At 49.0% G+C, this 12,448-nt stretch overlaps 1 protein-coding gene across 2 annotated transcripts in view; it reads right to left on the reverse strand.

The window, feature by feature from the left end:
• Positions 1 to 12,448, reverse strand: part of UBE2G2 (ubiquitin conjugating enzyme E2 G2) — a 30,823-nt gene that overhangs the window by 10,703 nt on the left and 7,672 nt on the right. For both annotated transcript variants that reach the window (XM_082624962.1, XM_082624963.1), the window contains exons 2-3: positions 5,714 to 5,749; positions 5,575 to 5,620 (exon numbers count right to left, since the gene is read on the reverse strand). In XM_082624962.1, the coding sequence (XP_082481088.1) occupies positions 5,575 to 5,620; positions 5,714 to 5,749 (82 nt within the window). The remainder of the gene's footprint in view (positions 1 to 5,574; positions 5,621 to 5,713; positions 5,750 to 12,448) is intronic.

A 12,448-nucleotide genomic window follows, 5' to 3' on the forward strand; every position in this document is an offset into this window, starting at 1 on the left:
GGTACGCGGGTCTCTCACTGCTGTGGCCTCTCCCATTGCGGAGCACAGGCTCCAGACACGCAGGCTCAGCGGCCATGGCTCACGGGCCCAGCCATTCCGCGGCATGTGGGATCCTCCCAGACCGGGGCACGAACCCGTGTCCCCTGCATCGGCAGGTGGACTCCCAACCACTGCACCACCAGGGAAGCCCCTGGATCATTTTTTATTAAAAACGTATCATGGCATCGCTGAGAGGAATTTTCAAAGGCCTGAATAAGTGGAGAGACACTCCATGTACATGGATTGGAACACTCAAGATTGTTAAACTGTCAACATTCCTCAAACTGACCTAAAGCCTCAACACAATCCCTGTCAAATCCCAGCTGGTTTCTTCACAGACAATGACAAGCTGATCCCCAGATTCCAATGGAGACGCAAGGGACCCAGAATAGGTAAGACACCTTGAAAGAGGAGAACAAAACACCTCCCAATTTCAAAACTTACTACTGAGCTGCCATGACGGAGTGTACGGTGCTCATGGAGGGTCAAGCACAGGTCGACAGAACAGGATTCAGAGTCCACAATGAACCCTCACACTTAGGGAACTGATTCCGACAAAGGTCCAAGGCGATTCAATGCAGGAAGGATTTTTTCTTTTCAACAAACGGTGCAAGACAACTGCACAGCCACATGCCAAAAAATGAGCCTGGCTCCTACCTAATGCTATACTCCAAAATTATCCAAAATGGGCCAAAAACCTAAATTTAAGAGCTATAAGTATAAAACTTCTAGAAGAAAACACAGGAGAAAATCTTTTCAACCTTGGGTTATATGACATCAAAGGCATAATCTATACAAGGAAAAACTGCTGAACTGCATTTCATTGGAAATGAAAACCTTTGCGTTTCAGAAGACCCCATTAAGAAAATGAAAAGGAGGGACTTCCCTAGTGGTCCAGTGGTTAAGACTACACGCTCCCAATGCAGGGGGCATGGGTTTGATCCCTGCTCAGGGAACTAAGATCCCGCATTCCGCACAGCTCGGCCTAAAACATAAAAAAGAAAAGAAGGGCTTCCTTGGTGGCGCAGTGGTTGAGAGTCCGCCTGCCGATGCAGGGGACACGGGTTCATGCCACGGTCCGGGAAGATCCCACATGCCGTGGAGCGGCTGGGCCCGTGAGCCATGGCCGCTGAGCCTGGACGTCCGGAGCCTGTGCTCCACAACAGGAGAGGCCACAACAGTGAGAGGCCCGCGTACCACAAAAAAAAAAAAAGAAAGAAAGAAAGAAAGAAAAAACAAATGAAAAGGAAAAGGAAAGCTGCAGACTGGGAGAAAATATCTGAAAATCATATTGATACATCTGATAAAGGACTTTGTATCCAAAATATATAAAGAACTCTTAGGACCAAATAAGAAGACAACCCAATTAAAAAATGGGCAAAAGTTCTTAAGTTCACCAAAAAAGATAGGTGAATGGCTCATAAGCCCATGAAAAGATGCTCAACAGCATCGGTTACTAGGGCAATGCAGTCCAAACCCACAATGAGACCCACCTCACACTCAGCAGGACAGCTGGCATTAGATACCACCAAGAGGGTGAGGAAATGGAGAGCCAAGAACTCAGCACTGCGGGTGGGAGTGTAAAATGGTGACACTATACGCCGGGAGGCCCACTCCTGTGCATCCAGCCGAGGGAGGTGGAAACCCGGCTGCACAGACTTAGGCCCCGTGTTCGCAGCTGCACCGTCACAACAGCTGAAGAGGGAAGCAGCCAAATGCCCATCAACGGGTGAGTGGGTCCATTCACGGTGGACACAGCTCAGTGGTGACGGGAAGGGGCCGCTCCCACAGGCTGCGCCGGGAACCTCGGAGACACCATGCCCAGAAAAAGGAGCCAGACACCGAAGATGCTGCATCCCACTTGCAGCAGAAGTCCAGAAAAGGCAAATCAACAGAGTCAGGGGGCAGATCAGAGGGTGCCCGTGGCGGAGGGGGAGTGGGGACTGAGTGCACAGGGGCATGAGCACGTGTTTGGAAATGCTCTAAAAGTGAAGTGTGATGGCTGCAAACTCTATAAATTTAATTTACTAAAAATCATTGACTTGTGCACTTAATACAGGTGAAACTCTGCATGTAACTTCTATCTCAGTAAAGCTATTGAGTGCACCCGGCCACACCAGGGTCTCTCGGCCTCAGCACCACTGCCACCTCGGGCGTCCTGGGCACGGCGGGGCGCTCAGCGCTCCCCCACCCGGGGCCAGTAGAGATCTCCTCCTGCTACCCAGTGTGACAGCCACAATGTCTCCCGACGCCGCCCGAAGTCCCTGGGGGTGAGGCCACACCTGGTGACAACACTGGTCTAGACCCGTCGTGCAGCGGCCGCCTGAACCACGGCAGTGCTGCCGGATGCTGCTGATTGGATGCCCGTAACTTATACCGGACAACGATGTTTCCACTTTCTGTTATGACTGCAGTGAATGTTGTAATAAACGTCCTCACACACAGGTTTTCCTAACAGAATGTCTGACGAAGACATTCCCAGGGTGGGAACCGCTGGGTCAGAACATGCAGTGCAAATCATAAACATCTATTGCAATATCTCAGGTGTATCTGAGCAGGCACAATCCTGACAGGAGCCAGGCTTCTGTAAAGAAGAAAGCCTGGTGTAGAGGGTGGTGCCGTGACCGTGGCCTGGGCACCCAGCATGAGCCAGGCACAGCCTAGGAGGAGCCGCAGCCGGGGGAATCCTCCCCGCCGCAGGTGTGAACCAGCTGGGACCCAAGTGCGCCAGCAGAGATGCGGGGATGGGGTCAGCCAAGGGCCCCCAACCATTGGGGAAGGGAAGGGCCTTCTCATCGCACCACAGCCTCGGGGCCCTGATCTGGAGACGGGACAGCGGCTCGGCCACAGACCAGGCAGGGAGGTCACCATGCGGCTGCTTGAAGAAACCTGGGGCAGGACAGAAACGGGGCAGCAAGACGCCAAGGGCTTCACGCCTCTTCCAGCCACGGAGGATAAACCGCCGTCCTGCACGGCAGGGCTCCTCCTGTCCTGCAGAAGCTTGCGTCGACCCTCCACAGCTGCCACGCCGCAGCCAAGGGCCAACGAGGTTGCACAGGCCAGAGACCCCGGAGCTGGAAGGGGTGGAAGTGAAGCCACTGGTCTAAAAAGGTGTCGAGGCTCTGTACTGATCCAAATAAGTGAAGGTCAGAGAGGCAGAGTGACTGCCCAAGACCATAAAGCCAGGCCAGCCACACACAGCTCAGGGGCCCGCAGCCGTCAGTGTCACTGACCGGAAGCCCCAGCCCTCTCCCACCGGGTCACAGGTCAAACTCTGCCCTAAGCTCGGCCGGGAGTCACTCGAGTCCTGTCTCCTTTTAATCAGAGAACAGGCTGTGGTGATTTTATTACTGTTGGTTGATTTGTTGTGCTCCCCATCCTAGTCCCTTAATCTTGTTCTTTCAGGGCAGAGATTTGGGGTCGCCTAGGACGCGCCTGTACCCCCAGACGAGGGCCCTAATATATAACAGGCACTCAGTGTTTGTTGCCTGAACATCTGAAAAGATGCTCTCTTCACTGCACGGCTGAGGCTCCGCAGGTAAGTACTACTGCGACAGCAGCGGCCCCGGAAACGGAGGCGAGTGTGGCGTTTAGAAGCGCTGGGGTACGGAAGGAACTCTGGAAACAACCAGAGAAGAAAATGAGAGAAGAGGAAACCTATCGCTAGGGAGTGAAACTCAGCCAGCTGGCTGCCAAAACAGCGGAGTGAGACACGTCAATAGGAGGGCAGTTAATTCCTTAATAGATGTTTAAGGACATTTGTAAACGGCCTCTTGTTTGTGAAAGGATCTGGAACAGGACCAAAACCCACAAACTCACCAGATCGTGAAGCAGGGGAATTCCATACTAACGCAAAAGCCTTATCCAAACATAAAAGTGTTCTACATAAAAACAGTTCTAATTACTTTTTAAAATAAGTTTTCAAAATATTGGTTTAATTTTACTTTATTTGTCTATAATTAGTAATATTTATCCTAACAGATTCTTAAGAATAAACCCTTAAAAGGAAACCGTACTGGAAGGCTCAAGTGTCCCTGGAAGGGCTTCTCAGTCGTCTCCTGTGGGTGCGCACCAGCCACATCTTCCAAAGACAGAAAAACCGTCAGGGGCCCGCTGACCTGTGCCCTCACAGAGGCCTTCCAATCATCTGTGCACCCCAGCCAGGACAGCTGCCCTGGGGTGTACTGTTTCCCTGAAGATAAAAAGCTATAGCTGACCCGAGTGCACAATGCCCTGTTACATGAAACGAAGGACACCGCTGACCAGGAGACCCACCACGCAATTTCTAAGTGCTTTAGGGGGTGAAAGACACAACACCATATTAGATACAAACACAGACTGTCATCATCATGCCAGAAACATTTAAACACAGAAAAAAAAATGGGTATCACAGGCCCAAGCAATTAGGGTATAACAAATGATCAGGAAATGTTAGGTGCACTGTACTTTCTCTGGATAGTGTTTATTAATGATTTTTAAAACAATTTGCTTATGAAAGAAACTCATTTTCACACCAATTTTCATGTATTAATCTAAGCTCCACAGACAACGTTGAGCAGCAATTTGTTTTTCAGACTAAATGGGAAACAAGCACAGGGCAAATGCAGAAAGTCTGATGAGGCTGACACTACATACCCCTCACACATCTTCCAGGCCCACCCCACTAGAGCACGCCTCAGCCCAACGAAATCCCACCTGAAAACTTTCTAGCTAATTTCGCATTTTACTAACGAGACTACTGAAATGGATTATAAATTTCAACTTCCTGAAGTCTACCTAACCACATTTTGTTACAAGTACTGTCTAAGAATGGCCAAGAATTGTACATCTAAGGTAGAAAGATGAGAAAAAAAGGGCCTGGGTCATAGGGCCAAAGAATACTCTGGAATCAGGGGTCCATTTGGCTCTTTCCAAGCAACATCACTGTAAGTGAAATATGAAATCCAGTCAGGATCTTTCTAAAATGAGGTCAGGAACCACACTGCTCACCTTAGAACTAAGCCAAATGTCTAAGTCAGGGACAAGGGAAGGCCAGACAAGGTACACAGAAAAGGAGCAGCAGCAGACGAGCTGAAGAACTGGGAAGGGAAGGGGAGGGGGAGGAGGAGGGGAAGGAGGAGGGGGACGAATCCTGGGCAGGGCCCAGGCTGCACCGATAGGCCTGGGGCGTCACCCGCACCCTGAGGACCCCTCTGCACCGTCAGAGCCCCAGGCTCACAGGGACTCCTTGAAGCCAAAGCCCGTTCTGTTTGACGCTCTAACCCAACACGCAAACTTCATGATTTTGAAACTCTACAAATACAAACACTTACAACTAAACCTTTTACTGGTTCTAAGGAAGTACTTTCATTTCTTCTGGACGAACGCACGTGTTCTCTGCTTCCAGATCAGCAGACACAGAAAAGCTCAACGAAAGAGGCGCACTTGGCCTTTTCTCCCGATTGACGCTCCTGATCACTCACAGTGCAGCATGGGATTCATGGCTCTAATTTCCAATAAAGGCTTAAAACCAAACAACACATATGATTAACTTACATGATCAATGCCTCCCATTCAAAAAAATTCTCTTCATTCATGGGGCCTGCAGGAAAAGAAGAAATTCCACAACTTTACTTTGAAGGAAACTTGGCAATCAGGAGTAAATGATAAAGAGGCGAACTTCACACTACCTTACCTGCCACAATTCCTTCCGGAGGATTCAGTGTTAATTCTGCAAGGTTAAAAAGTAAAACCATTATGAAAAAGAATGAATATTATGTTGCATTTTAACAAAAAAACATTAAAACGTATACAAGGCTATACATTATATGGCATACATATTAGCAGATGAAAATTAAAATTCTGCTTGTCCCAAGTGAACACGTGCTGCAGTTCCATTTCCGATCAAGACTATGTCAACTGTTCTTTACACCAGCAAAACGCAGAATCCAGAACTGCCAACACGTTCAACTCACAATGCAGAAACAAACAAAAGGTGTTGTTAACTCTCTTTCCAACATACTCCTGCTGGTTATTTTGATTAAAGCTCATAAATCAAACACGGTATATTATTTCCTAACTGAAGGGATTTCCTGTCATTTTGAGAGTGGGCACAAAGCTTTCTGAATGCCACAAGGTAGAGCTATGAGCCCGCGCCGAGGTTTCAAAAGGCTGGTATTATCGAGTCCGTCAGCACCGTACAGGCTGGCTGTCGACCTCCGACACCACGCTACAAGATCCATGAGCCCCCTCACGTGCGAGGTCCCACAGAAGAGCAGACTGCGAGCAGAAACAGGAGGAAAGCAGCAGCAGCAGCATTGCTCAGCAACTGAAGGCTAGTAGTTGTTCTAAGGCTTTGCCAACCCGGAAGCTGTCCTTTGCACTCCTGGCCTCCTCACTTTGTATGATACCGGGAGGCTACAGAACGAAACCACACCTGCGGGCAAATCTGGCAAATCTGGCAAGGCGAACACCGGGAGATGGAGGAGGACTCGGCAAGAAGGCCGGCCGCGGGAGCAGGGGGTCAGGTGGCAAGGGCACCCCCGCTGGGCCGAGTGCAGGGCTGGGACGTGACTGAAACAGTGAGACACACACAGAAGATCAACAAAACAAAAGCTAGTTCTCTGAAGAGACATAAAACTAACAATTCCCTGCCAAGTAAACATAAAGCGTAAGGACTGAAGAAGAAAAAATAATCATTATTCACAGATGCTCCACTTACCTACATAAAGTCCAAAAGAGTCAAAAGATAAATTATAATAAAAAGTGAGTCTGCCAAAGTTGCTGAATACAAGGTCAATACATACAACTGAACTGTGCTTCTACATATCAGCAAGTTAGAAAAGTCTAAAAAAGACACCAATTATAATGGGAAACATGCAGAAATTAGCTTTTCAAAGATGTGCAAGATCTGTAACAGAATAGAAAACATTAACAAAAAATTTTAAGAGACCTTAATAAATGGAGATTATATCACGTTCATAGACTAAAAATTCAACATTATCAAGTGATCAATCCTCCTCAAACTGAACCTACGGATCGAGCACAACCTCAGCCAAAACCCCACCAGGTTTTCTTGTCTGACTCTGACTAGGTGAACACACATGAACATGTGAACGACCAGAACAGCCAAGGCATTCTTTAAAAAGGGTAAACTGAGAACCATCCATGGGCCAGCAAAACTCATTACAAAGCTGCAGTAAGCAGGCAGTAGACACTGGCACAAAGTTCAATAGACGATGGAACAGAAGTGAGCACGCCCAGCGCAGGCCAGGCAAAGAGAGGTCCTCCATCTGCTAGGAAGGTCGCCCCACAGGAAAGAGGGGAAAGAACAGAGGTGAAAAAAGAAAGCCCTTTTCCTTATCTCAAACCACATACAAAAATCAAAGTATACAAGGAAAAGGGGAGAAGGGGCACGAGAACTAGTAGAAAATATACACATGGGCCTCTGCCCCAGTTCCCAGCAAAGCTCCTAAGTCCCTCGTGAATTCCCAAGCGACAAGAGCACCAGGAGCATCTCCCACTCTGGGTGGCTGCTGGCCCCAAGACCGAGCCATGGTTAGAAGGTTGCAGGCCCACCCCCCATTCTCCAGCGTGCGAGGGGCTGGAGGCGGAGTTACTGGCGAGTCAGGCCCCCGTGAGGAAGCCTCCACACAATCCCATCAGCGTAAGATCAGGGAGGTCCCGGGTTGGTGAGCACGCGGCGGGGCTGGCGGGGAGAGGTGCCCAGAGAGCAGGAACCTCGGCCTCCTCGCCGCCCCTGCCCCCGGCTTCTCCTCCAGCCGGCCGTGCCCGAGTTCCACCCTTCTACAATAGACTGGATGTCACGCATGTAAAATGCTTCTCTGGGTTCTGTGAGCTGCTCTGGCAGGCTGACCAACCCCGAGGAGGGGGTCACGGAAACCTCCAATTTATAGCCGATCAGTCAGAAGCACAGGCGACACCCTGGATTTGCAACGGGTGGGGGAGGGGGAGCAGTCTCGTGGGACTGGGCCCTCAGGCTGTGGGATCTGACACACTAACTCCAGGTAGGTAGTGTCAGAACTGAGTGCAACCGTAGGACACCCAGCTGGGGTCACAGAGGTGCCGGGTGTGGGAACACCCCCATGCGTCTGTCGTCGGCAGCGCTGTGAGTGTGGCAGTTGAAGGAACGTACAGGAGAAATGCAGGACAAGCGAGGTTTTCTAAACTGGGCAAGAGAATGCAACAGACCCCTCACCAAAGAGGGCACGGAGGCAAAGGCGCACATGAGAAGATGCTCGACACGGTGAGTCAGAGGGAAACGGAATTAAGACACTAACAGACACCGCTATACAGCCCTATCGGTGAGAGTGTCTTCACTCAGTACAGAAGAGCTAACATTTAAAAGCCTGCTAATACCAGCGTTGGTAAGTTCGGCAGCTGGGTCTCTCACGCTTCACCAGTGGGAATGCAAAATGCTTGCTGCCCCTGGCAAACAGTTTAAACGTGTACTCACCCTGAGACCCCGCAACTCTACTACTGACTGCCTACCCAAGAGAAATGAAAACTTGTTTTCTGGACTACTTTGTGCACACACAGGAGCCCTGTCTTAGTGGTCAGTGAGCCCCTTCACAGCAGCGAGCAGAGCTCCTGGCATCAAGTGGGTGTTCAGGAAATACTTGACTGACTACGCTGTTTACAGAAGAGGTTTACACTGTACTTTCATTTGCTTGCTTTGTTGCTGTAAATCTGTAATATTTTCTTATTCTTGATTCCCAGGGATTAAAGACTGTGGACAAAGCAAAGTACCTCCTTTCCCTTCCCCAAAAGAAACGTGTATTATTTATCTTAACACAAAATGCATACGTTCAGTTAATAAAAATGATACAAATAGTAGTTTTATCATCAAAATGGTACTGCTGCATTAAGGATCCTGAGATCTCTTGCATTCCTCTCTGGGATCTGACCCCTGGCTGCACCAGACCCAGTGTTCAACACCTGCCGCTAAGGTAGATCCTGCCACACTGCTCCTACCGCGGAGCCAGCGAGCACGAAGCCCGAAGAAATCCTGGAGCCTTGATACCAGCTGCACGGCTGAAACCAGACATAACAGACAGCGCGTGCCGAACTCTGTAGGCAGCTAAGGACCAGGAGAGTCAGGGATGCAGCTGCGCGTCTAACTTGAACCACAGGGAGAACGGGTGCTACTGAGTTGGAAAACCCCACCAGAGAAGCATGTTTCAGAGGGAAGAAAACAGTCTAGTTCTGAAAACATCAAGTTAAAGATGCTGGTAAGTCATCTAAGTGCGGACGGTCAAAGAGAAAACTGGACGTGAGACTAGAGCCCTGAACAGCAGTCCAGGCTGGACACATAAATCAGGGGTCCTGAAACAGGATGGTACCTGAAAACAGGAATGGAATACAAACAAATAAAATTCAAACTTTTGTCCCCACGGACTCGTATGTGAATGTTCCCAGCAACTTTACTCACAACAGCCCCACAGTGGAAGCAACCCAAATATCCATCCACTGGTAAATGAATGAGGGGTGACCCTTCCACACCAGGAACATTAGGCAGCAACAGACAGGAGCAAACCACCAGCACACGTGACAACAAGGGTGACGCTCAAAGCACTGGGCTGGGTGAAAGAACCTGACACACAGGCTACACGCTGCGCCTGTTTATACCAAATTCTAAAAGAAGCAAGCTATAGTAATAGAAAGCAAATCCAACATTGCCAGAGACCAGGGCCCAGTCACTAGGGAGCTTTCCAGGGCAATGGAAACAGTCTGCCACGATTGTGTTGACAACTATACACAGCATACACGTGTCAAAGCTCAAAGAATGGTACACTTGGGGCTTCCCTGGTGGCGCAGTGGTTAAGAATCCACCTGCCAATGCGGGGGACATGGGTTTGAGCCCTGGTCCGGGAAGAGCCCATGCCGTGGAGCAACTAAGCCCGTGCGCCACAACTACTGAGCCCATGTGCCACAACTACTGAAGCCCACACGCCTACAGCCCGTGCTCCACAATAAGGGAAGCCACCGCGATGAGAAGCCCACGCACTGCAACGAACAGTAGCCCCTGCTCGCCGCAACTAGAGAAAGCCCGGGCACAGCAACAAAGACCCAACTCAGCCAAAGATAAATTAATTGAAAAAAAATGGTATACTTGAAATTGACACATTTTATAGTGTGTAAATTTTATCTCAATAAAGCTGACCGGCCCAAATTAATATTTTTTTATGAACTATAAAACAGTAAGTCTCCTAGAGAATAATGCAGAAGAATCTCTTCGTGCTCTTAGTGTAAAGACTTCTTAAACAGAACTAACTGTGAAGTTAATAACCAAAAAGCATGAACATAAAGGAAAAGACTGATAAAATTAACAGGACTAAAATTAAGAACTTCTGGGAATTCCCTGGCGGTCTCGGGGGAGGGAGGGAGGGAGGCAGGCATGGGTTCCATCCCTCCTCCGCAAGCCGAGCAGCGCCGCCAAAAACAAAAGAAACAAACAAAAAGTCTGACGTCAAAAGATATTTTTGTTTTTAACATTCAAAAAAGACAAGGCAAGGCCACCCCCCGCCCAGGGCACAGTCACAGAGCCTCGCTGGAGACATGGGAGCGGATCAGCACTCCCGGGCCTGGGCCTCCTGCAGCCTGACATCCCCCTTGAGTCCTGGGAGCCAAGGCCCGGCCACCACCTCCTCCTGACACTCGAACCCACAGTTCTTTTTACCCAGCTGACCCCTGCTCTACCCCTGCCTGAGTCACTGGCACCGACCGCCAGGCCAGCTCCCTCCACTCCAGCCAGGGGCTGCCAAGCCCCAGAGCCACCTCTCCTACCTGCAGAGCCCGCCCTGAGGAAGCACTGCTGACGTCCAAGCCTGCACTCCCTCCTGCCCACCCACGCTTCCTGCCTTTTCCCCTGAGAAGACCCTTCTCGGAGGACCCTTCTCAGGAAGGCGTGCTTCTCCCCTGTTGCCCACTTTATACAGTTTAAAGCTTGTTCTTATTTTAAATAATATTAAAATAGCTTCATTATCCTAAAAAAAACCCCAAAAACAAAATAAAACCCACCTCTAAGAGAATGCAAAGGTAAGCCTCGGAGAGGAAGAAGACATCTGTAACAGATACAGCCAACAAAGAGCTACTATCTGAACTTTGAAAGAATGCCTTACAAATCAATACAAATATATAAACAACCCAAAAGAAAATCAAGCACAAGCAAGCCTTGAACAGGCACTTCACACACACACACACACACACACACACACACACACACACACACACACACGACATCTAAGTGGCCAATAAACCTAAGACAAGGTGTTCAACGTCATTAATTGGGGGAAATGCGAACCAAGCCCACAATCAGAGCACCACCCCAGCCAGAATCACCCAGTGACCACAGCTGAGAGCGCTGACCCTACGAAGTGTCCACGCAGAAAGGAGCCACAGAAATAGAATGCCGGAAGGAGTGTGAAATCGGTACAGCCACTTTGAAAATGAGGTTGCTCTCACCTCCTATGACCTAGAAATTCCTCTCCAGAGTGCAAACTCACAGATACATGTGCACATGTGCACCAAGAGACATGTCAAAGAATTTTTTTTTTTTTTTTTTTACTGTTGATGGCATGACTTAGAAGACTAGCTTCAGAATCTAGGTAGCAACCAACATGCAGAGCAACTTAAAACAAATTACAACAATCCCCGTATGTGTCAACTTCTGAAAACATGGGGAAACAGCAGGTGAAATGTCACTGGATGTGATTAAGGAGTTTTATATTGTAACATGTGGCAATTCTCCCAAAAGGGACAGAGAATGGGCTCTGACCAAGGATAGTAGCTTAAGCAAGAGTAAGGAGGAGAATTCGCCAGTACCACTGCTGAAGAGTCTTGATGAATCTACATCTTGTAAGACAAAGGACAATCTAAGTATTTCTCCACTGTCATGAAAATATTGTTCTCACTGGTGGTTTAAAGGTTGGTAATGTGTCTCTATTTTGCTATATAATGTTTTTTTGTTTTTATTTATTTATTTATTTTTGGCTGTGTTGGGTCTTCGTTGCTGCGCACGGGCTTTCTCTAGTTGCAGCGAGCCGGGGCTACTCTTTGTTGTGGTGTGTGGGCTTCTCATTGCGGTGGCCCCGCCCGTTGCAGAGCACAGGCTCTAGAGCGCAGGCTCAGTAGGTGTGGCGCTCGGGCTTAGTTGCTCTGCGGCATGTGGGATCTTCCCGACCAGGGCTCGAACCTGTGTCCCCTGCATTGGCAGGCGGATTCTTAACCATTGCGCCACCAGGGAAGCCCCTATATAATGTTTTAGTTACAATTCTAATCACAGAATCATTCAACTCCAGGTGGTATTTTTCTCTTTACGCTTGCTTTGTGGTGATGATATCTGAAGCTCTGAGGAGCTAGACAAGCCACAGGGCAATGGCTTGAGCACCCACACTTGGCCAATACGATC

The sequence above is a fragment of the Mesoplodon mirus genome, assembly GCF_964341445.2.
Source record: "Mesoplodon mirus genome assembly, chromosome: 6".
Taxonomy (NCBI): domain Eukaryota; kingdom Metazoa; phylum Chordata; class Mammalia; order Artiodactyla; family Ziphiidae; genus Mesoplodon; species Mesoplodon mirus.